Genomic DNA, 26,600 nt, shown 5'->3' on the forward strand with positions numbered 1-26,600 from the left:
GAGCTAATGCTAAGCTGATTTAAAGTTTTTAAAATTTTTAAATCAATACCACAAAATTGGTATGTTTTAAACAAAGTTAAGATACTTACTATCCTTATAAAATATGTTTTCACATAATCTTATTTTATGCGGGTCTAGTAATCAGTTGATAAAAAGAAATGTAATTATTGTCTGTCTCCTAATATAATGCATTGTATACTGGGCTACAGAAAAAGCCTTTCTATGTATCTTAGTCACTGTTTTATTGCTTTGAAGAGACACTGTGACCAAGACAACTCTCGTAAAGAAAGCATTTAGTTGGGAGCTTGCTTGTAGTTTCCTAGGGTTAGTCCATTATCATCATGGTAAGCAGTGTGGTGGCAGGGAACATGGCGGCAGGCAGGTGTGGTACTGGCAGAATAGGGGAGAGCTACATCCTGATCCACAAGCAAGGCGGGTAGGAGGACTAGGCCTGGAGTAGGACTTTGAAACCTCAAAGCCCACCCCAAAGGACACACTTCATCCAACAAGGCCACACAACCTCTAATCCTTCTAATTCTTTCAAACAGATCTACTTCCTGGTGACAAAGCATTCAAATATATGAGCCCATAGTGGCCATTCTTATTCAATCCTCCACACTAGGGCAGATAAGATGGCTCAGCAGGTAAAGGAGCTTGCTTTCAAGACTAATGACCTGAGTTCATCAGTTCCTCATCCCTCAGAGAGAACTGCCTCACACAGATTGTTCTCTCTCTCTCTCTCTCTCTCTCTCTCTCTCTCTCTCCCTACACACACACACACACACACACACACACACACACACACACACATATACACGTACAGTAATATAGCATTAAAAAAATTGGGGGTGGGGAGTTCAAGACAGTGTTTCTCTGTATAGCCTTGGCTATCCTGGAACTCACTCTGTAGACCAAGAAGGCCTCAAACTCAGAGATCTCCCTTTTTCTACCTCTTAAGTGCTGGAATTAAAGGAGTAGCCACCACCATCCAACCTACTAACATATTTTAATGTTTAAAAAATTCACACTAGTAGATATAAATTTTCAGTGGTCAGACTCTTCATATATTTATGATGTTTCCAAAAAAAGTTGTCACCCTCAATATATAACTTGAATTTTATAAAATAAAATATTTTATGTAGCTAATGACATAATGACATATGACTAACTTTAAACTATATATGTATGTGTATTTCACAGGAAATCGCCCGGCATTTACGACCTGAGACTCTCAGGGCAGTTTTTGGTAAAACTAAGGTTCAAAATGCTGTTCATTGTACAGATCTGCCAGAGGATGGGCTCCTGGAGGTAAGCCACAGCAGGGTGAGAATCCTGCCGCAGCAGGGTGAGAATCCTGCCTGTACTTCAGGCTCATCAGTAATCTCCATGGTTCTTGCACATCTCAAACTGTTTGATAGTCTGGGATTATGGGTGGCTTTTGTCTATCCAATATCTTCATACTAGTATACTCAATATATCAAATACATTCAAGCATGCACCTATGATCCCAGATACTCCAGAGGGTAAGACAAAAGAATTTCTTTCTTAAAATAATAAATTGTACTAATTGTTTGAGAATTTCAGACAGTGTGTTTTCATCACATCAAACACCATCCCAGTTCTCAGACTCATCCTCACCTCCCTACCCACCCAACTACATATCTTTTTAAGAAAAAAAAAAAAAAAATAGAAGTCCAGTTTGTGCTGCCCTAAAACTCCTAGGTGTTGGGCTATGTGCTGGAGCATGGTTGTTCTTTTAGAAGTCACACCATTAAAGAAAACCAACTCTTCTTTTCCCAAAAGCTATCAGTTGCCACTTACCTAGGAGCAAGACTCAGTACTACCTCCCTTCAAGGGAAGATTTTTTGACTTGAGTTTGCACAATTCTTGACACAGTCACTGTGGGTTTTTATGTGCACCTACTGTATTCTCACTAGCAGTGTTCTAGTGTAGTCAGTCATTGCCTCTGACTCTTACAGTCTTTCTACCCCTCTTCTACAAGGAGCCTTGAGAGGGAGGGGCATAAGATAGAGATCCTATTTAGAGTTGAGCACTGTATCTCTGATTCTTTGCACATTGACCAATTGTGAGTCTCTGTGTTAACTCCATGTACTACTTACCACAAGAAGAAGATTCTCTTATAAGAGTAGAGAGATATTGGTCAATAACGAAAAGCTCTTGTCATAGCTCTTGGTTAGCCTTCTAGAACTTACCATAAAATACCACAAAGAGCATGGAGAAATCAAGCCAGTACTGACATGGAAGTTTCATCCCTACTGGCTAGCTCTCATAGTGCTTGGAGATGATATGTGCACTGCCAATAAAAAGTAACCAACAGTTTTCCCCAGAATCGAACCCTGCAGCTACAGTAACTACTGGTCTGTCAAGAAAGCCCACTGACTGAAGCAATAGTGGCAGGCACACCACGCAGTAGCCAACCACTCTCTAGTTGGATTTATGGCCCATTCCTCAATATGGAACCCATAGCTGGCACTGTTATTAGGCCAGAAGAATCTCCTGGTCTCCAGAGTTCCCAGGCAGCCTCAGGAGTAAACTGAGAACAGTGAAAGTTTACCTTTTACTATTCTGTATATATAGAAAGCTAGTCATTAAATAATTAATACTTTTTATTGGCATAGATTATAGTTTAAAGGGTTTAATAATCAAGAGACTACAGAATTGAATTATAAATTCAAGTCATAAAAATATTTTAATGAGACTTAAGAGGTACAATATGCAATACTATAGCACCATTTACTGGTGCTTTTCATATGCCAAGTTTTACCATGATACTTTGTATAAGTGATTATTTTCTACTGTCTCAGCAATTCTACTAAGCTTTTCAGGAAAACAAAGTAAAGACTCATAGAGGTTAAGTAACATCTTCAAATCAAATAATTTACACAACTGTATTTTGGCCTGTCATCATTTAATTAAGTTTAAATAAGAAGCAGTGAACAATTTTTTTTGAGGTGCAGAATTATTTGATTTGGCCTTAAGAATGTTCTTTCCCTCTCTTCCTTCCTTTCTCCTTCCTTCCATCCATCCCTCTGTCCCTCCCTCCCTCCCTCCCTCCCTCCCTCCTTCCCTTCCTCCTTCCTTCCCTCCCTCCCTCCCTCCCTCCCTCCCTCCCTTTTTTCATACCTTCCTTCTTTGTTTTGTTTTTCAAGACAGGGTTTCTCTGTATTGCTCTGGTTGTACTGGAACTCACTCTGTAGATAAGGGTGACCTCAAACTCACAGAGATCTGCCTGCTTCCTGCCTCCCGAGTGCTGGGATGAAAGGCATGAGCTGCCGCTGCCACCCCCACCTCCAGCAAGAGTGTTATTTTTAATTGGAATCAATGTGTATAATGCATAAGATGTAAAAGGTGGTAAAGAGGTACCTCAGAAGTATAAAGCTACACGTTCTGTATGATCCAACGGTATATCCAAAAGAATTAAAATCAGAGCTCTTTGCTGGGCCTGGTGCTACACACTTTTAATCTTATTACTTGGGCAGCTAGACAGGCAGATCTCTGTGAGTTCAAGGCCTATCAGGACTGTATAGTGAGACCCTTTCTCAAAACAAAAGCAGGGCTCACGCTGGTACTGACATCCATATGTTCATAACGGCATCATTCATATGGCTAAAAATCTAGAAGCAGTTCAAATGCCCATCACCAGAGTAATAGATAAGTAAAATATGGCATATACATATGAGGGGATACTGTTCCCTATAAAGAAGGAATTCTCACAAACCCCGCAACATGAATAAAGCTTGATGACATTGTGCTAAGTGAAATAAGCCAACAGCAATAACAATGAAATATTGTATGATTACTCTCTGAGGTACCTAAAATTGTCAAAAACAAAGGAGCAGGAAAAAAGTATTACTTTCCATGAGCCTGGTCAAATAAGTGAGCTCTGTTGCTAAGTTGGTAGAGGGCTGGTGGTACAGGGTTATGGAGACAGATGGTGATGGTTGCCCAACAATGTAAGTGTAGTTGAATTATAGTCTACACCTAAGATGGAGAAGCCAGCAGTTTTCAACCTGTGGGTTGAGACTCTTTTGGGGGTTGAATGACCCTTTCACAGGGGTTGCCTATGACCAAACACAGATATTTACATTATTATTCATAACAGTAGCAAAATTACAGTTATGAAGTAGCAATGAAAATAATTTTGTGGTTGGGGGTCACCATAACATGAAGAACTGTATTAAAGGGTCACAGCATTAAGAAGGTGTGAATATTAGACTCATTGAGGCAGTTTTTAAAAATACCAATACCAAGACCTACTCCTTGAGAGTCTATGTAAAACTTTTTGGAAGCTGGCAAGATGGCTTAGCTTGCCACCAAGCCTGATGACCTGACTCCAGCCAGTTATCCTCTGACCTCCACACACAAGCTGTGTAATATACCAACAAATATAATCTTAGCAAGGGAAAATTTTCAGTCTTTGCGAAATGTTAAAAGTCTGATAATCACAAAAGGTTTCCGTGAAAATGTTGAAGTGAGCTGCCAACACTTCCCCACTCCTGAGGACTTCCTGTGGATTTTTAACACAAAGGGCATTTTCTTCTGTCACCACACAGTGAGCATTCAGCTTAAGAACTAACAGAGGTATAGTTCATCTTCTTAGTTTCCTTCGGTCTGGCATAACCACTCAGTGTTTCCAGTTTACTTGTATGACTTTGAAGTCTTTGAAAAGAGCAAAAGTGTTAATCAGATGAACTCGTTTACTTCTCTACTTATCAGATGCCTTTCTCGCTTTCACTTGCCCCTCCAATATGACACTGACCAGTTCATTTTGCTGTGTTCCCCATGTAGAAAGTCGTTACTTCCTTGTCCAAGAAAATGAACCATGCCCTTTTTATTTTGTGACATAACTGGGTATACTGTCCCCTACTCCACCTCAAGGCCATTCCTAACCTCTCCCTGATACTGGCGGTCATGGAATATCACAGCTAACCATTTCCTTCCCAGCTTTCATTGGAGAAAACACCTAGTATCTCCAGCAAAAACAGACAATGCTGTTCCCAGCGCTGTCCCTAAAGCTGCTGATGGACTCTAGTAGTGTATTTAGCATATTCAGGAAGCTCTGAGTTCCAGGGTGATGGCTCAGTCACCCTCCCCTCAGATCTTATCATTTAACTCACCTTGCATGATGGATGGGGCAGGGCGGGGTGGGGGGCTGGCTCAATGGGTAAGAGCACCTGTATAGCTCCGGAGTTTGGGTTCTAAGCTTCCATGTGAAAAGACATGAGTAGCCACATGGCATGTTTCTGTCATGCCAGTGCTGGGCAGAAAGGAAGGTGAGGCAGAATTGTTGAGGATTGTGTCCAACCTAACAATAAATCAGTAAGTTCTGTGTTCAATGAGAAACCCTGTGTTAAAGGAACAGAGCAGGGAGCCTCATGGGAAGTACACAAAACATTTTCTTCTGGCCTCCATGGGTGTGTGTAGGTATGCACAACTGCACACACACGTATTTATACCTCTCTCTCTCTCTCTCTCTCTCTCTCTCTCTCTCTCTCTCTCACACACACACACACACACACACACACACATTGTTCTGAGAATATAGCAGTAAATAGGTTACAAGGATCTTGCTCCACAGCCTCTACTGGTAATTATATTAATTGTGCTATAGAATATAAAATATGCATCTTCCCTCTGTTTTTCTTCTCCAAATATTCTGTAACGTTGTTATATCAGATTCAAGAAGCATTTAAACATTGTATGCATCAACAGCTGATGAAAACAAGTCTAAAACTCAGACAAGTCTTTGTGAGAACATTCTTGTCCTAGTGACTCAAGAACTAGCTGGAAGTAAATATAAGTGTAGGGTGCCCGTTCTGATTGGACAGCCCCGTATTTACATGCCATAGTTAGTACAGGTCTGCCCACATCCTGACCCCAGCCATTTACCCTTTGTTTAGTTTCTGTCTTGGAGGAAGCAAAGTTGTGATTCTTACTAGTACACTGTCAAAGAGGGAACACAATGTGCAAAAACAAGAGCAAACAGCTTTCTCTTAGGATCTAAAAATAATCTAGTGAGGCTGGTGCTTTGACCAGGAAGTGGGAGGTGACAAGTGAAAAGTTAGAAGAGTTACTGTAAAGTCATGTGAAGACATCTGAACTTTATCCAGAGCTATTAGTGACCCAAGGTTCTACACAGGGCAGCATGGTCATGTCTGTGTTAGGGCATTCTGGATAGCATGGAGAACAGGTCACGGCCTTTTTATGGAGAAAGAACAGGCGTAACTGTGAGAGAGAGAGAGAGAGAGAGAGAGAGAGAGAGAGAGAGGGAGAGAGAGAGAGAGAGAAGGTATTTAGGTGTAGAGGTGTACAGGAAAATTTTTGGTAGTCTGAATGAATGTGGCCATTAGGATATTCAGAAACAATGATTTTCAAAAGACATTTAGGAAGGTCACAGTGACAACATGAGGAGCACACTGGGTCTTAAGGATGAGTGGTGGGAACCAACCATGATAATGGCTGTCCCTGAGCACAGACAGTGGGACAGGGGTCACCAGCTTCATATGTGCTACTGAGACCACTGATATCTCTCTTACTCAGGATAAGTAAGAGTTTGAATTTTATTCTAAAACAAGAATGAATCTCTAGTAATAAAGTACTGGAATAACGTCCCCTGAATAATTATAACACCTGCTTTCTTCATATAGTTTCTATAAACATTGATTTTATAACTCTGAAGCAGTTGTTGTAGTGCCTAATGCCATAAAGAGAACTGTAGGTCTGTGGTCTCTCAGTTTCTCAGTACAGCTATGATGCTAGCTTGTTTTAAATTAGCTCTCCTCCCATAGTGACTTAGAAGCAAGATGAACATCTTAAGGACAATGGTTAATGAGACTGATCACTCCGTATATAGATGTATGGACACCTATAAAAATCAGTGGAGACACTAGAAAATTTTTTGAAAAACAAATCAGTTAGTAACTATGGAAAGTCCATAACCAAACCATAGGGCTAAAAATGACCTTAAGAGGTCAAGTCACAAATCTTCACACATTGTCTCCGTTCCTTTCCTGTTCCCACAGCACTGCTTCCTAAAAGCAGCTGTGTGGAATCTCCTGGAGGCTGTTTTAAACAGCCTGCCATGCTCTTCCACAGTCTCTGGTGGGCTACATCTGGCCAAGCCACAGCGATTGCCCTTCTAACAAGTTCTGTTTTGGCACTGTTGTGGTGGATCAGGACATCACACTTGGATAGCCACCATTCTACGACTGAGACACTGCCCACTCGCACTGTTATGTTTTCTCTGTTAATGTCCTTATGTTTGTGACTTCACAAACATGGACAGTTTCAAAACAGACCAGTAAAGACATTGGGGAAAATCACTTTTAATCAGCATCCTTGTCAATTTGATTTAAAATGGCATATTGTGACTGACAGTATTTAACAGTAGAATAATGAAAAGTGAGCTCAAATATATCCTTTCAGTTAACTGACTTCAGCTTTCCCCAAAGCTAGCTCACTTTTTATGGCTGTGGTAGCAGTTGTCTTCTGCATGGGCAGCTGGAACAGAAACTCTGTCCTGTGTTGAGAGATGAAAAACAGGTGAAAAAGTCACCACACATTTTCTGCTTTCTGTGGTCACTTGGCTCCAACAACTCCATGTAAGTAAGGAAGCCTTCCCTCCTCCCCAGATGGAAATGTCACCTAGCCTGGCACTGCACACCTCTAGAAGACCTGGTTTCCCCATTTCTCTGGGAAGTGGTGAAAAGCTGTCCTGGATGGCCACCATTTGTGGAATGGCAGGCAGCAGCCATGGAAGTGTCACATAACTGTGGACTCTGCATTCTTGGCTTTATTCAGAAATGATGCATCATGTTTCATAGTTCAAAAGGGAGTATAAACTACTTAAGATTTCTTAAGTCACAAGAATATAATATTGGATTTTATACATGCTAAAAACTGTACAAATTAAAGAATAAACAACTGAACTCCTTTCCAAATATGTGGGAAAATCAAGTCTTTTTTTTCCATGTTTAGAATGAGCAAGTTCAAATATATCATAAGCTCTGTATTCAGCTCTGATCAATTGACAAGTCAAGGTCCAATCTCATAGTTTTCTACTTTTAAAACTTGTAAAATATCACAAACTTTTTTTTTTTTTAAATCACATTGAGTTCTTCAGCATAATACAAAGAGTTTAAAAATAACTTCTTAATTTTAATTTAATGAATTTCATTCATTTGTTGATGAGAATGTGTGGTCGTTTCACTGGATGGAGGTAGCTCAGTAAAACAAGATAAATGTGCTTGCAGAATGGAGTGTGGTCAGACAGCGAGCGTGTGAGGAAGGGTCAGCAGCAGTAACGTGAGAGCTTAGTGGGAGCGCCTCAGCTGTGGCTGGAGGAACCGGGGAAATTCCACTGTGGAAGCAGCACTGAGAAGGCCTTGAGGAATACCGAGCTTTTTGGTTTTGTTTTTTTGTTTGTTTGGTTGGTTTTTATGTGCCTAAAAGAACAGGACAGCCTGTTGTCATAAGACACTGGGTTTATTAAATCTGGTCGAAGTACAGAGGGCTGTTTTAATAAATTATGAGAGATAAATATTGAAATGTAAATTAGATAGAACTCATAGGGCCTCTGGAAGTTTTCTGGTAACAACAAACGTTAAGTTATGGATGATAAAAGGATAAAAGTAAAATATGCTGCGTTTGTTAAAAGTTTGACTTAGATCACTTGTAAGTTCCATTATCTCCAGTTTTTACAAAGCAGTGCAGCTCCCTTAGGTGAAGTGACTCCTCTGGGACCACACCACAAATAAGTGGCCAAGACTGCAGTTCAACCCCAAATCTGCCTTGAGTCTCAAACCTAATGCTTTTCCCCAGAAAACTAAGGCCAAGGTTGATTTAAAAAAAAAAAAAAAATTCAATTCAAGAGCCAATTCTTGATTTATTGGGAAGATTCCAAGGCCACTCACTACTCAACAGATGTCCATCTCCATGATGGGTTTTGGAACCCACCTTGGGTGAAGGTGAAAAGTTTTTCTCTCTGTAAATAACAAACAGTAGCTTCTTTGGCTGTAGAAAATTGGATCCATCAAAAGTCTCTGGACAGAGAATGACCTGATAGAGTTGAGCTCCCCGTAACAAAGGATGGAAGTTTAAGGAGAATAGGAGATAATAGTAATGGAGACATACATTCTGGTCATCCAGTTCAGAGTCTGAAGGACCCAGAAGCCCAACATGTCTGTGAATAACAGCCTACCCACAGCCTGTGCTCTGTGAGAATGTCGCTTGTATTTTATGTTAATTCCTCAGTCCCCAGGGCCAGGCATTCACTGCACCGCTCTCACCATTCATCAACACTAAAAGTAATGACACTACGTTAAGGCCTAGCTCTGTGGCTACATATTTTGAATATGGCAAATGAAACTTGAATCAGACTATCTGGGTTTAAATTCCAGCTCGGCCACTTCCTTGATATTTAAGAAAGCTGTTTAAACTCTTGTGCCTCAAGCCCTCACTTTAAGGCTAGGATGAGAATTCTAATACTTACCTCAGAAAAGAGAGGCAATGTGGAAGTTAGTTTGTGGTAAACTGTAAAGAGTAGATTAAATCAGGGGCTGGAGAGATGGTTTATCAGCTGAAAGCCCTCACTGCTCTTCTTACAGAGGACCCACGTTTGATTCCTAGCTCACAGCTGTCTGTAACTCCAGTCACAACTCCAGCCTCCATAGGCTCCTGTATTCAAATCCACATGCCCACCACATACACACAAAGATCACTAAAAATCAAAATCTTTTTAACAATCTACTTTAAAAGAATACTCTCAATTTGATGTTGGTTATCTTACATTTTTAAACGTTTTGCTATTTTTAAATTTGACCATTGGAAAATAAATGTATTAGGATCAAAAGAAAAGACATTTTTAAGAAAAGCCTCAGTTGTTAAATACAAATATATCAACAGGGGAACATACATTACCTTTTACTGGTAAAAAATAAATAAATAAAATATACAAGTTTATAACATCTTATAAAAAGTACCAGTTACAGTTGATCTTGTTTAGTCTCCTTCCTCATTGCAAAATATATTAAAAATTAAAAGTAGAGGCTGGTAAGAGGGAGACTGAAGATAAAAAGCCCTGGGCCACAGCAGACGGGATGTGTGTCTAGAGAGAGCTCTGGGGTAGGGCTGCACTCATCTAATGCCTCAGTGTCAAGCGTGGCATTCAGTCAGTAGCCGAGCCATGACAAGAGACTCTGAAGGTAGATGGAAAGGAAGATGACCGCGAGGACAGGGCTGATACGGATAGGGTCCATCCGTGGATGCTTCCCTAGACCCCAGGCTTATGTCCTAGTCTTGGAACCTCCCTTATTTCTGTTCTCCTCTCCAAATATACCCAAGCCATCCCAGGTAGTGATAAGCTGTGCCCCAGCAAACAGGGTGGCCATTGGGCCTAAGAGCCTTTGGAGAAGTGCTAGCGTGCGACTTCCCTGGGGGCAGATGTGTGGCTCCTGGTGCCCAATTGTTCTTCACCCTTTTATTCATCTCTCTTCACATCTGTCACCCTAGAGCATCAACACATGAACAGCTGGTTCATCCACCTGCTTCCGAGACCTCTGCCCAAGCCTGAGGAGGGTGGTTCATATGCTCAGATGTTCTCTCCTTCTCAGCCTTTACCCGGGGAGGAAGAGGAATGGCTGTAACTTTTATGGCATGCCTATTAGGTATCAGGCTTCTTAGCCTCTTTTTACAAATTATACCTCAGCTGAGGTAAGACTCCAAGTATAATTTGCACTGTAAGGAACAACTCATTCTGCATTCACCAAATGGAAAACACACAAAAATCTGGTTTCAAACACTATCCTTTTTTTAAAAAAATGAGAAAGAGGACTTCATCGTGTGCCTTTGTGTGTATTCATGTGTGTATGTGTGCATGTGTGTGCGTGTCTCTGTGCGTGCATACACATCATTTCCTCTGCTAGAATGGGATCCTTAAAAAAAAAAAGCACAGGCCACGTGTGTAGAGATTAGTTTCCGCAGAGCTAGAGTTACAGGCAGTTGTGAGCCCCCTGACATGGGTGCTGGGAATCAAAGTCAAGTACTCTGGAAGAGCAATATACAGTCATGACTGCCGAGCCCTCTCGCTAGCCCAAATTGTCTCTATTTTTACCTTGATCGCCTCTCAGAATATCAGTAATGCTGACATTCTAATTTAAGTGAGTATGAAATTTTCTTGAGATTTTATTATGATAGATTAAAAGGTGAACAAAGGTCCATGAAATCCAGGGTGATGCTGACAACCCTATCTCCATTAGCTGTGACCTCTCACCAAGATGCAGCTCTTCCTTTTGATACCTGGGGTCCAGAGAGGATAGGTTGCCTTCTGACTCTTCAATTTGTCCTTCTCATGGAAAATGAAAGTGTTTGCATCAACCTTAAAATAAAGTATTCTGTAGTTAAATGGAGGTGATTAGGGATCAAGAAGGCACCTAAAACCATTCAATGGAAAGAAACTAGAAGACGGACTCGTCTTGGGACTCTGTAAGTGAGGTGCATTGTGCCATACAAGTATGTCCTCTAAAGAAGTATGTAACTGAAAGATTACCTCAGAGGCAAGCATTATTTAAAACCAGCAAATACACATGCTCCCTCTGGTGTCATTTCCGAGAAACCTGAGGCTGAAGAACCACAGCATTGTCGGAGTCTTCCATGGTCAGAACAATTGACAAGGGATATCAGAAGCGGCTCAGGTAGGGGCTTGGATGGCTTTGATCAGATATCAAGGAAGGATTTATTTGTGTCTCTTCGCCCAACATAGCTGATACATCATTCACCACTCAGTACCATGCTGTCTAGTCTCTTCATTTACTTAGCTCTGAAAACCTGAGGAGGAAGGTACGACTTTCTACTCTGTACTCTGACCCCAAGTCCTTGTCTTTGGTCTGCACACCGTTCATTTCTTAGTCAGTGACTAAGTAAGTGTTTCTGAGGTAATAAGTAACTCTCACGTAACTGATTAAAGGCCTGCATGGAGAACTTAGAAAGGAGCCTAAAACATTGGTGACCTAATCAAATTTATCCTCTTTTTCATTTATAACTCCTACTGCCACTCCCTCTTTTTGTCCGTAATACAGTTTTGGTTTTGTTCTGATTAGAAAGAAGTCAGAGGAATAGTATTACAGATACTAATAAGATACTAATACCATGTGAGGAACTTCCTGTAAATAATCGGCAATGAGATTTGCTGCTCTGATTAACCTGAACACGCATTTAACCACCCAGGTAGCCACCAGACAGAATCTTGACATCTCATCTTGTCAATAGCACCTCTGCCTTTCAATTAAGAATAATTTACTTTAAGAAAATGTTATTTATCTGTTTCAAAATATAATGAAAAATGCTTACTTGATAAAGTCATTTACTAAAGTCTCGTGACTATTTTAATCTTATGAATATATTGCTTACCCATGGTACCCATGGTACCCATGAAGGCCTAAGGAGACTGCCATATCCCTTGGAGCAGAAGTTGTGAACTACAATGTGAATGCTAGGGACTGAACCAGGGTCCTCTGAAAGAGCACCAAGTGCTCTCAGCCATGAAGGCACCTCTTCAGACCCTACTTTTAAAATTTTATCCTGCAATAGAATCTATTTGTATTCTGCCATGCCATCTGATTATTGATTTTGTATTTTCTTTTTCTTTGAACTTTTTAACAACTTTAACTATCATTTTAATTGTGTGTAGGTATGTGTGGTTGTGTAAGGATGTGTGTGCCTGCAAATGCCCCATAGAAGCCAGAGATGTTGGATCCTCTGGAGCTGGAGTTACAGATGGTGTGAAGTGACTGAACTGGACGCTGGGAACTGAACTTGGGTCTTCTGCAAGAGTAGCAGCGACTATCTTAATCAGTGAGCTGTCTCTCCAGCTCCAATTTTGCATTTTTATGTATATGGTGTGTGTGTGTAAACTAACTTGTAAAAAGTCTTGGCCTTGTGCCAAGAATTGTTCTAATCTAAATAATTTATATGCATTAACTAAGCTAGTGCCAGAGTCCAATGAAGTACATGTGATAACTCCCATTTACAACTGAGTTACTGAAACAACTTTCTCAAAGCCATTCGTCTGGCGCATGACATAATATAGATTGAACCGAGGCAGTTTGGGTCCAGAGTCTGTTCCCTAACCTGTCCAGGGGACCCAGATTCAATTCCAGAACCCACATGGCAGCTCACAGCTGTCTGTAACTTCAGTTCCAGGGGATCCAACTCCCTCACACAGACATACATGCAGGCAAAACACCAATGTATATGAAGTTTTTTTTTTTTTTTTTGTTTTTTTTTTTTAAAACCTTTTAAAAAAGAGCATTCTTTCAATGAGACTTTTGATGTTTCTTCCTCTACCTCTACTGTACCATTTCCTGGGCCACAGTCACTGCCTCCAACAATAGAAGAATCTAGCACAGGAAAGAATAACTGAGAACAAATGTGTGGACTAACCCTCTCATCGAATTGCACCAAGCACACCAGGAAAATCCATCACACATGCCCATAGAGTGTTACATAAGGAGTGGTGTGCGGGAGATAGCCACTGGCCCTATTATTAGCATCTTCCGTACTACTGCAAATTGCCTAATCCCTGAGTAAATGAATCACTCCTGCGGGTTTAAAGCCTCGAAATCATCTCTTTGCTCAGAATATCCGTTGTCCAAAATTCTGTGCAAAGTCCTCCCCTTCGCTTGTTGCACATTAACTTCGTGGTTACTCTACAATCACTACCTGAGAGCTAAGATCTGCTGCTTACGAGTCACAAAGCAAAGGGTTACAAAACGCCACGCACAGTGAGCGCGCTGGGGCTCTCCTCTCCTTGATGCCCTTTGTGCTGGTAGGTTTCTGAGGCTTGCCTTCAAGTTGTTTGAATAAAGAGTCTATTGCTCCATTGCCTGCATGGTAATTTTTCTGTAGCAGAAGCAACACCAGCATTGCTAGCTTGTCACATCATACTTGCTTGCCATTTTCCCAGGAGCTTAGTGGCCCTGAACAGCCTTTGTCGACCCTTACACTTACATTCACTGGCTCATAGTCAGGTGTATTTTCCTAGCTAAAGGGTGTTAGCCATATGTTCCCTTAGGTCTTCTACATTGTATTCTTTGCCCCTTCTTGACCTTGTGTGTGTTTATTAGGGCCACCCTGTCTAGGGATAAATAAGGCAGTTTCCATTCCCAATGAATTTAATGATCTGTAGGAAAGATCGTCATTGAAATAGGTCATTTCCCCCTCACAGTAAATGCTGATATCCTCAGCAGGTGTCATGGTGTCTTGAAAAAAATTAGTCAGGTGGTATTCTTGGAGGATAAGGGTTTGTTCTGAGTATTAAAGACTGGATTTTTTTTTTTTTTTTTTTTTTTTTTAAGGATCCCATTCTAGCAGAGGAAATGATGTGTATGCTAAAGAAATCCATGGATTCCATGGATTGGACTCTAAAATAATATTATGTAGGGAAGGGTGGGCAACAAGGGAAGGTGGCTAAGGCTCAAGCAAGCTGTGTGCTTGTTTCATGTCACATTTGGGAAGTTTAGAGTTATTCGTACATTTAGACTCAGAGCTAACTCCTCCACACTCCTTTCAAAGTCGCGCGCATACTCACTGTCTTATGAAAATGATCCATAGCTTTTATTAGAGCTCAGCCTGACCCACAACCCAACAGTTATCAAGAATATTTGCAGTGAAAAGTCCTAAGGGGCAGATGCTGCCGTCCATAGTTAAAATGAATTAAACCATTACCGTGGCCCTCCTTCATATATCAGGAAATTTGGTGCATTGAACTGTGCTAATTCAACAAATTAAAATCACCAGGAAGACTTAGTTAGCAAAACCAAAAATCACTACCCCATTCACTGACTATTTTAATGACCCTAGCTAAACATCAAGGGAGTTCCCTGAAGATTCAAGAGTGAACCAGGTACATCCCAGAACGGAGCCCATCATAACAGAGGAAGCCAGTGCTAGTCACTTAGGAGAGAGAACTTGGGCAGTAAGAGGTTAAGAAAGCTTTTTGTGAGCAAAGGATAATTGAACTGAGAGCTGAAGAAATAGAGAAAAGGTCTCCAGCAGAGAACCACAACCCGTGCTAAGGCCCTGGTTGGTGCAGGGAGGAAGCAAGGACCAGCTTGAAATGACCTAGAAAGATGGATGCTGGACCAAGTTGTTTTAAGAATGGGCACCTTCATCCTAACAGCAGCAGGAAACCAGTCGGGTGACTGGTGTTGGCATGATTGGCTGATACTATTCCATTTTGTTTGTTAGTATTTGTCTTTCATTGTTGCTGATGGTCTGGATTTTTGTGTATTTTAGTGTTTGTTTGTTTGTTTGTTTGGTTGGTTGGTTTGTTTTTAAGGGATTTCTCTGGCTAATGTAGAACTGGAATATAAGGGGCCAAGTCAGAAGCTATTAAATTATTAAATTATTAAACTGGAAACGGTTCATCCTGTGCATTTAAGTTCATAAAATGGGTTTGTAATTAGTATCTCCATGTAGACAACAGTGAGGCCGGCCCTACAAATGAGCAGTGAGTAGCTCCTGCTTCCTGCGTTGTCCTGTGCTGTGCAAAAGTTAACATATTCTGAGTATGCCAAGAGGTGACAACATTTGAGACTCCCTCCCTGAATCCCAAACAGTTCTGGATTTTACTTTGGAGCAAATCGAACCTGAGTTTATCCTTGTTGGTTTTGCCCGTGAGGAGAGTGTAGCCTGGTGAGGGAAGTAGCTAGCCTAAGGTCACGTGGCTGACATACAGAAAAGAGTCCCTAATCAGAAGCCCTGGATTTTTCCACCACTCCCAACTTCACTGTTTTCTCTTTCTTTTAGTTATAACTACAAATATATTTTGTTCTTTTTCAATGACTGGAATAAGTGCTGTGTGTGCTGTGTAATCAGACATCGTCTAACTAAAACTTGAATCGGGAAAACTGAATTCTTAGAATTGAAACTGCTTATCTTGCGTGGCCATGCTGTGAACAGTGCGAGGTGAGCATTCCTGAGAAAGTCCAAAGTCTGTGCGCACACAGGAGAGGCAAGAGAAGTTCGCTGAGCTTGTAATAGTTGTGAGGTCTGAACTTGAGTTCAAAGGCAAAGGTTTAAAGTCTTGGGTTGGTAAAGTAAAAGTCAGATCATCTTATGCAAAGCAGGTATCGGTGGCCTTCATTGAGATGTAAAGTCTGAGGGAGGCGGAGTGAGGATCCCCAGCACGGATCTGGAAGGGTGATCTGAATATAAAATCCCACATTCTCCCCCTTCCAATTTCATGACAAATTATCTTACTCAGACTAACTTTCTCCCGCTCCCACTCGCAGAATAGAAATAATGGCATTTCACAGTAAGAATTACACAAGGCTATGTCATAAGGGGCAGAGTCAGTGGAGTTCAATGCAAAAGTCAGAATGCACTCTAGGTCTTTCAAGAAGACAATGACTCAAAAGGAGGAAGGTCTGTGCAGGAGTGAGGAAGTTAACAACACTCTTGTCGCTGTCTTCTGGATCCAGAGGTGGGCAGCTGTTGTGCTACCACCCCAGCCACAACTGCCAGCCAACCTGCATCTCACCGCCACAGTCTGGTAGCAAAACTGTCAGCATTGTCACTTTCCACTACAGATATTCAGCGTCTCTCTGACATACTTGTCAGCGGCCTAGGCCCTCAGAGGAAATGAATCAAGTTAGTGGACTCTGCAAGGAAATCTGGAAAATTTAGTTTATAGCTTTCCAACTACCAAATAAAAGTATACTGTCAAGTCAGTGATCCAACTTTAGTGTCTGCCACAGGGGTGCAGCCTAGGGTCTGACATATAGAAAATGTCCAGTAAATAAATGTTGTTGATGGGGAAAAGGTCTGTGGTTGATTTATTATCACCAAAGTACAGATAGCACTTAATGTTTATGTATAATTTGCTTATTAACCTAAAGAAGTTGACTTGATTCTATCTCTAGAGGAATTCTATAGAATATAATTAAATCTAAATTATCACCTTTGTTGGGAACTTCGTTATTTACAACCCCCTCAACATAATAATATGGAATGAAAAGGTTTCTATGTATTGTAAATTTTTTATTATATGTGTATGTGCACACGTGCATGCACACACATATACACACAAACACGTACATGTGTACACATACCCAACATGCATATGGAGGTCAAAGAACGTTTTGAAGGAGTTGGTTCTCTTCCACCTGTTGGCCCCAGATATCAAACTCACATTGTCATGCCTCGTGGCAACACCTCTTACCCTGATCCCGCATTGTTTGATTTAGTTAGTAGACTCAGTGACTTAAAATGATAGCACCAGCTTCGATCCCCCACTTTGTGACAGAACATGCCTGACAGCATCTAGTATCTCGGATAAGCACAACCTGTAGATGTCACAGTGCTTTTGACACTGTTTTCCATCTGCTGAGGAAGTGCCTCTGACAGGACCTTGGTTTCATCACCAATTTGTCTATTCCCTCCTCTTTTATTAATTTCCTTTTTTCTGCTCACATCCTCTCAGTCTGATACACCTCTGCCTTCCAGAAGCCTTCCTGACAACACATTTGCAATTCTTTGTCTACACTCATTTTAAGATGAACAACCGATGTACCAAGAAGTAGGGCAAAGGCCGAGCTCCCTACTTTCTTCTGCCGGCTTTCCACATGTCTCGGGACCCTAGACATCCTTAGATGGCACTTTGGTTTTGCTCAAGGAAAGAGTCAATTTAAAATGACTGATACGAGTTTGCACAACACTGTCAGCTGATGAGATATACCTAGAAAAGCAGTAGGCATTCCGGTTGGCTTTTTAAGGTCAAAGGATAATGTAAGGAAGCTTTCTCCTACTTTAGCTTGGTAGCATACATTTTTCTCAGATCACATTTTTATTCTGTATTTTATACATGCTAATCAGTCAAATAAAATAATCCTTATATTCAAAGTCAATATTAAAAACAAACATTTAAATATTTACAGCCAAGAGAACTGACATTTTTGATTCATTTATTTTTCCGGTAAAATGCCCTTACTTACTCAATGACACTGAAAAATCCAGAAAACAATGTGCTTTTCTGTTTGTATATTTTCTGCTTTTATTATTTACAACAAGGTCTCACTGTGTAGCCTTGGCTGGCCCAGAACTTACTCTGTAGACAAGGCTGCCTCAAACTTTTAGAGATCCACCTGCCTCTGCTTCTGAGTGCTGAGATTGAAGGTATGTGTGACCACACCCAGTGCTTAGAGCATTTGAATTCAAGTTCAAGTGGGGCAAATTGCTAACCTAAGGCAAAGTGCTTGCTGATTAGTAATTAAAACACATTTTCTTTACTAATCAGATTTCCGCATGCTATCTGAGTAATAAACTCTTGAATATTTGTGACTCAAACATTGGAGCTTTTAATCCAATGGTAATGGAACCAAGTAACAGACTGTAGAATTTCCTGTACTGTGTAGTGACTGGACCACAGAGAAAGTCATACTGAACATTGACACCAATCTTAGTTTAGTTCAAAGGTGTTTCTAATTAAACCTAATATTTAAAAAAAAAAATTGAACCTCTGACATTCAAGAGTCATCTAAACAAGTATACAAAGTTTTAAGGAAAACATAGATTTATAACCAACTGGAAATAAAGAAAAGAATTGTTTTCTCTCCATGGTTCAGTATGAAGATTTTCACTAGTCTTTTGGGAATGATAGCAACTCAAGTGATAAGCATTTTGCTGGTACAGATCTTATGACTAATTGCATTCCAAGGAGATGAGTAAATATTCTTCCTGTTTAAGCAGTTAGAATTTTAGAAATGCAGAAACTATCATGCTGCACTAGTGACTGTTATTCCCTTATGTACTCAGAGATTAGGTCCAATGGCCCAGTTTAAAAATTCTTCTGCTCTGCACACTTTAATCATAAAGTCTAGACAAAAGCCACAGAGAATATCAAATGCTAGTCAGTAACAGTATTTCATTTGATTATTTTTGAGTATTTATTCCCAACTTAGAAGCACAGTGGAATTCTACATAATCACTAAAGGACTCGAAAATTTCTTTGCACTAATTAAATAAACCTCAAAGGAAGGGAACAGTACGTTACTTTAAATTGTAAAAGAACATAGATGAGTAGTTTTGTTGCCAGTGCTGAGATTACAACAGCGCCCTGACTTCAGATAGTACACATTTAACAGCACCTCTCTAGGCTTTAAACCTTAAACGCTGTGAAAGGGTGGTTTTTTTTAAACATCATTTAAATATATATACTTGTGTGTGTATATGTGTTTGTGTGTATGTATGTATGTATGTATGTATGTAAAAGAGATTTCATTATAATGCTAAGACTTTTATGGCTTGGTTTTGTTTATTAAAGAATGTATTTCTCTAGTTAGAGAGAAGACTGAAGGAACTGAAAGGGTTTGTGGCCCCATGAGTAGAGCAACAATACCAACCAACCAGAGCTCCCAGGGTCTAAACCACCAGCCTGGGAGCACATGGGAGGGACCCATGGCTCCAGCTGTATATGTAGGGGAGAATGGCCTTGTTGGGCATAGGTGGGAGAGGAGATCCTTGGTCCCATGAAAGCTGAACTCTGGGAGGGGAGGGGGGAACTCAAGGGTGGGGAGGTGGGAGTAGGGGGTAGGTGGGGGCACATCCTCATAGAAGCAGGAGGAGGGGGGATGGGATAAGGAGTTCCTGGGTGGTGGGGGGAATGGGGTAAGGGGATAAAATCTGAAATATAAATATAATATCCAATAAAAAAAAAAGAATGTATTTCTCTGGTGGAATCCAGTGGTAAAGGGTGAGTTGACATGTGGTACGCTGGTTCAGTCATCAGCCTGACAAAAGCAAAGCAAAATAAAATAAAAACTAAACAAAGTCTGTTCTTCCAACCCTTCATATTTTAAAATGTAAAGTACAGCTCTTCCCTCTGGGTCTGTGTATGTCTGCGTGCCTGTGTGCGTGCGTGCGTGCCTGCATGTGTGTGTGTAATATATGTGCATAGGTGTATCGTTGTGCATGCTTGTGCATGCACAGAAGCCAGAGGAGGGCGTGTAATATCCTTCTCTGTCCTCTTTGCCTTATTCTGTTGAGCCAAGATCCCTATCCCTAACCCTCTCCCTCTCCCTCTCCCCCTTCCCCTCCCACTGTCCTTCCCCTCCCCCTCTCCTTCTCTCTCTCTGAATCCAGACCTCCAAGTTTTGTTGGCTAAGCTGGGAGCCAACAATCCCAAGCACTGGGCTTCTTGAGACCGACTTAGCTGTTACCTGGTTAATGTGGATCTTCATAGTTGTACAGTGAGCGCTCCCCAGCCCCCTAAACTCACTTTCAGTAATGTTCCTTGTTCACTCAAAGGTTAGTTTAGAACTCTGTGTAGATCAAAGATTCAGGAAGGTCTAATCTTATCACAGAGATTATTTGGCCATGAGAACAAAGTCCTTTTAATATAATCATTGGCTACATTTAAATGCCTTTTGGTTGACTTTACAACTTGGAATATCCAGTAAGTTGGTCTGCTGCTGAGCTCCTGTGTGTCACAAACACAGGAAGTATCTCGGGAAGGTGCAAAGAGGTAACTGTAACTCTTTTAAAAATTATTACAACATAAATAATGTTCTTGACCAAAACAATTCATTTCCTCAGATTATTTTTGTTGTTTTGACTTATTATACAAACAGGCCATTTATCAAAAGTTGATACTCTTATAGTAGAAGGCTGAAGAGATTTCTGTTATCCCAGGAAAATGATTGATGAAGGTGTAATTTTACATACACCAGGCAGTGAGTGCTATACCTAGCCCACTTCCATACAGTAGCTGGACATTACATTAACCATAGCTGTATCTCACACAGATTAAAAGTAACAAATCTTCAATGTTGGCATCACGGTTGGCATTTGAAAAATTGAAGGAGTAGGCCCCGAAGAATGGGGTGTCTTACTTTTCGTTTTTATTGTAGAGATAGTTGAGACTCTTCAAAAGATGAAGGGTCCTGATGATGGAGTCTGCTATCTTTTAGCATTGGTTTAGAAGTATTGCTTTTATTTTTATTTTTATTTTTATTTTTATTTTTATTTTTATTCCCCCCCCCCTTTGAGGCAAGAGTCTCACTATGTAGCTCAGTCTGGCTTAGAACTTAAAATCTTCCAGTCTCAGTATACACAAGGTCTTGTATTACAAGTATAGGTTACTAGAAACATTATTTTTTTTCTGATTTTATACGTCCACAGATTAGTATCTTACCTATCAAGATATTTTCCAACTGACCATCGTAGGCCCGGCTCCCTAAGTGCTGAGTCCTGTCTCCTTCCTGGAGTTTTCCCCTTTGGCTCCTCTTCAAGTAAATGACCAGCGCAGTTTTCTTTTTTATCTTCTTTGCCACCCACAATTCACCGGCTTCTCTTGTTTACTTTAATTGTTTTCATACCAGCTGGGTTCATGGCTATTGTTCATAAGAGTGCTGTAGGCTGGATAGCAGACACAGTGCCATTAGTTTATTTATTTATTTTTTTTCATTTTTAAAGTTGTAGTACACAAAGTTACATATACTCATGAAAATACATACTGTGCTCTAAGCACATTCTCTCCACTGCCTCTCTTCCTTTCTTCTCCCCGTTTCTGCTCGCCTCCAGGTAATTTGGCTTCTACTTTCATGCCATCTGTACATACATGATTTTATGTAAAGTCCAGGACACACAAATGAGAGGAACCATACAACAGTTGTCTCTCTGAGACTGGCTTGATTCATTTAATGTGATTATGCCTAATTGCACCCAATTTTCTACAAACAACATAGTTTCCTTCTTACCAATGAAAAAAAATCTGTTGCATATATAAAATCAGTTTCTTTATCCATCCCTCTGTTACGGACACCTAGGTTGGTTCTGTAATTTAGCTGTTGTGGATGATGCAACAGTAAACACGGATGAACAAGGATCCTGAAGTGTTTCCTTAAAAGCACTATGGGTAAACACCAAGGTGTAGAGCTGCATCCTTTGAGAGGTCTGCTGTCTGGTTTTGGAGAAGCTTCTTACTGATTCCGCAGTGGTTGGAGTACTTTACATTCCTACTGTCCAGAGTGGAAGGATTCCCATGGGTCTGCATCCTCCCCAGCGTCTTCTTGTTTCCTTGATGAAAACCATTCTCACGAGGATGTGATGGAGTCTCAGAGCAGGTTTTAGTTCCGTCTCTAGTGGTTACTGATGTTGAACATTTATTGATCGAGTTGCTCATAGTCTTGGTGTTTAGCTTTCTTCATCTTTTATATATTCTCCGTGTGAATCCTCTGTCAGATGTGCAGCTGGCAGATTGGCTCATTCTACAGGTTTTCTCCCCTCAGTTGCCTCCTGTGCTCACAGATGCTTTCTTGCTCGTTTCTCAATCTTGATGCTGTTTCTTGAGCAACTGGGGTCTGTCCAGAAAGTACTCACCTGTATCAATTTCTTGACAACGTCTTTGTCCCTCGTTTCCCCCTGTCACTTTTAAAGCTTCAACTCTCTGACACATTTGGCGTGGATTCTAACATAGGCTGAGAACTCGAAGCTTGTTGCCATGTGTATGTGTGACTACCCAGTTATACCTGCACCATTTCTTAGATGCTGTCTTCCAAAGATGCCTCTCCTTGGCTAGCAGAGAGTCATGGGTATCTAGTCTTCTGTGAACCAGGCTGTGTCTCAGCCTCCTCATAATTACACCATCCTCTCTGAGTAAGGCCCACCTTAGTGGAGGTATCTAATTACTTCTACAAAGACCCAGTCTCCAAACACCACCACACTGTGAAGTGCTCAGGGGAGGAGCCACTTCAGCAAATGAACTTTGAGAGGGGAAGAAGGAAGTGTGATTCAGCCATGACAGTACCTCACAATAGAAGTCATGATGACTTTAGCCAGAAACAGGACTCAACTTAGCATCAGGGGAGCTGCAGAACAGACTAATAGCTGAGGTATGCCCTGAGCCCAGTTCATCCAAGTTCTTCCTCTGAAGGAAAATGAAATGAAACCCACTGTGAGTGTGCAATGCATTTTCCTCACCTGTTCATTAATGGGCAGACAATTAACTGGTGTCCTTTTCTAGGCCATTGTGAATAAGGCAGTAGAGAGCATAGATGTCTCTTAAGAGTGGTTTTCATTCCTCTGGCTGTATTCCCACTAGGGAGCTCTCTGTATCACATGATGCTTCCGTTTTTAGTTTGCCAAGGAACTTCCACACTGTGTGCCATCATGGCTGTACAAATTTGCACCCGCCCCACGGTGCTGTCCCCACCCTCCCTTTCTCCACAACGTTCACACAACTTTGTTATCCTTGGTCTTTTAATAATGACCATTCTGACTGGACTGGTGTGGTACCTCAGTGTGAACTATTTCATCTTTAAAACAAATGAATTGCTATCATTTGTAACGTGGATGGAACTGTAGATCGTTACATGATCTAGAATAAGTCAAGCAAAAAAAGACCAGTGCTATGTGAAGTCTAAACAAGTTGATCTCACAGGACTGAGAATATTTAAAGAGTGTTATCAGAGACTGGGGAGAAGAGGCTATCAAATGAGGAGCAGAGTAAAGAATTAGGTCCACTAGTGCCATATTCCCTGTCCCTGTTCTCCTCGAGCTGTAGTTGATGTTTCTGTGCAATAGTTGATGTCAAAGTGGGTTTGGGACCATTTTCTATTCAGGCAGTTCTCTTATAATGACACATAAATAAATGAGGTAGAATTAGTGAAGTAAGGAGGAGTAGAACGATTGCTCAGAGGCATGGTAATGGTCCTTGCCACTGAGCCTGATGACTGGGTTCAGTGGCACTCAGACTCACGTGGTGACTCACCTGACTCTTCCAAATGGTCCCCTGACCTCTCCAGGAGTGCATGACATACACATACCCATACAGTAAACAGATACGATTTTTAAATGATGGGAAACTTTCTAAAAATAAGAAACCTATAACATTCTTTATCCTTTTTAGTTAGTTCAACTAGCATTATCCTTAGTATTTATTAAGTACCAGATATACATTTGATAAAAATATACATTTGACTTCACTAAGAACCATCAATAACTGTTACCCTAAAATTGGCTCCTGGGGGTTATTATTTACTAATAATTTTTAGAGTATTGTTAGTAAATATAAGGGTAAGTGACCATTATGACATTAAGTATCTCCTCCTGTGTATAACTACTCTGATTTTCCTATTCAGTGACTGGGAAACTTGTATGTCATCACCAGCAGAGGATCTGTGTTAATTCAACATAACCTGATTTAGATGAGGGGTTGGCAAGCTCCAGGCAGTTAGCCACGTACGGCCCACTGCCTGCCTATGCATGTGCGAGCTCTAAGACACAGCGGTGCGTGTAGGTAGGCCAGCAGCTGGTTTCTAGCCATACTGGCAGAGCCGAAAGGACTAGAGACTGTGTGAACTACGTTTCTTGGCTCTGTATAGAAGTTTTGTGGTCCTTTATTTTGTTTGTGAGACTTGAGAAGATGGCAGAAGATAATTGGAAGCTTACAGCCCTTGGCTTATTAGTCTGCTGACATGTTGACAGTGGGACAAGCACTGATCTAGGAAACAGGGACTCGGTGCCAGCCTGCCCCTCTTGGGGCAGGTTGACCAGTTTCTGCTGTCCTGCCACAGCCAGGGTACTCATCCCTAAAACACTTCTATATAGTTATAATGAAGTCAGAACTCCTGCATGGTGCAGTCAGGCTCCTGTGCCACTGATCCCAGTCTTGTTCCTGTCCTGTGTGCTTTCTGGATTACAGTTGTGATGGTATCTTATTTGCCCCTCTTGACCACACAAACTTGTTCTCCTTCTAGGGTCATGCTGGTCCATACGCACACTCTCCAGTGCTCATTGGCTTTGATACTTCTCCTAATTTTTCAAAGATCCGTGAATTTCTAGCTTCTCCAGAGTCTCCTTAATTACTTTTATTATTATATTTCCCTAGTCCACATATGCTACAAACAAGCTTTCAACATATTTGTGAGAGAGTATTAATAGCATATATTAGATATTTCAAAAAAAGTCATTGTTGCTGTTTGATTTTGTCTTCTTACTGTAATGTAGCGTCTGTGAGACTCGGATCCTTGCGTATTGCGTTATTAGTTTCGTTCTTAGGATTTAACATAGAACTGAACACAGCAGTGTACAGGAGATGTTGTGAATGAAGGGAAGAAACTGGCATAAACTCGAACTTGGTACAAGCTTTCGTGATCACCGTAGGTTTCCTTTTCCTCTGTTTTTCCTTAATTCTGGTATTGATCTCAGCGAAGTAAAGCTGTTAAACTTCAGTACTTTCTGCTACTCAGTTTTAGGGGACGAAAGGGCATAGAAAGGAGAGGTCGATCTAAATGATGGGACTGTACACAATTCAGGTTTCCTTCATTTCTTTTTTGTTTGTTTGTTTGTTTTGTTTTTGTTTTTCGAGACAGGGTTTCTCTGTGTAGCCCTGGCTGTCCTGGAACTCACTCTGTAGACCAGGCTGGCCTTGAACTCAGAAATCCACCTGCCTCTGCCTCCCAAGTGCTGGGACTAAAGGCCTGCGCCACCGCTGCCCGGCACTCCTTCATTTCTTAATTTCTGTGATTCTGGTGTTTGTCCAGTTTGGACTATTCAATCAGCTGTTAACTTAATTAAGTTAATTCAGTTAACTTGGACTAAACAGAGTACCCATGTCTCAATTTTTTTCTTTAAATTTACTGTTAGGATATGACTGAATCCAAAGCCTAGTTGCATGAGAGCCGTCAGTGTGTGTATATTGCATGCATTGACAGTTGTAATGAAGGGGACAGAGAATCGCGGGCGTGGGCAAAGATGCCGTCTGACATCCCCTGAGGAGACATAAGCTCCTTCAGTGTGTGCCCCTCAGTACCCAGGTATCCCACTGCTGTCACACTTCCCAGGCAGGCTGCCTGCACTGGAAAATACCACGGAATAACACTGCTTAGCTTTCTTAATAATGACTGGATTAGCTACTTTTCTCATGTTGGGATATGATGTTTAACAAGAGCGATTATGTCATCACGTAAAGAGCAGAGGGTTTATTTGGACTCCCAGTTCAAGGGCACTGTTCCTCAAGGTAGGGGAGCAATGGTGGCGGAAGCTGGAAGCAGGGTCATGTTGCATCTCTAGTCAGGCAGCAGCAAGCCAGGAATGCTTGCACTTGGATCACTGTCTCTCAACAGTCAGGACTGAGCCAGGAGAGTACTGCGGCTCAGATGTGTGTGTGTGTGTGGGTGGGGGGATGCTTTCTCCACCTCAGTTAACCTAACCTTGATAATCTCTCACAGACATGCCCAGGGAGGCTTGTCTCTGCTGATTCTAGATCAGGATGAGTTGAAAGTCACTATTAAGTTTCCCAAGGACTGTGAGTTGTGAAGGAATTCATGGAGCTGGAACTCATCTTGGATCAATGCCAGAGGGGAATTCTTGAGCTGATGATGTATAAGGAAAGTCAAGGAGTTCTGATCCCCCCCCCCCACATAGGGAACTTCTTTCTACAACTGTCCCACCTGTTTGCTGCTTTCAGATTAGTCTGCACGTTGTCAGTGTCTGTATCAAAGATGTCACACACGGTGGCATGTACTTAGCGTAAGGGAAAAATGGCCATGGGCCCCAGAGCCTCTGGCTGGTGGCAGCAGGCG

General features: G+C 41.2%; 1 protein-coding gene across 3 annotated transcripts in view; it reads left to right on the forward strand.

The window, feature by feature from the left end:
* The window catches only part of Nme7 (NME/NM23 family member 7), a 132,820-nt gene that overhangs the window by 102,723 nt on the left and 3,497 nt on the right, over positions 1-26,600 (forward strand). For all 3 annotated transcript variants that reach the window (XM_034512959.2, XM_076941517.1, XM_076941518.1), the window contains one exon: positions 1,201-1,308. In XM_034512959.2, the coding sequence (XP_034368850.1) occupies positions 1,201-1,308 (108 nt within the window). The remainder of the gene's footprint in view (positions 1-1,200; positions 1,309-26,600) is intronic.

This window comes from Arvicanthis niloticus, chromosome 10 (assembly GCF_011762505.2).
Source record: "Arvicanthis niloticus isolate mArvNil1 chromosome 10, mArvNil1.pat.X, whole genome shotgun sequence".
Taxonomy (NCBI): domain Eukaryota; kingdom Metazoa; phylum Chordata; class Mammalia; order Rodentia; family Muridae; genus Arvicanthis; species Arvicanthis niloticus.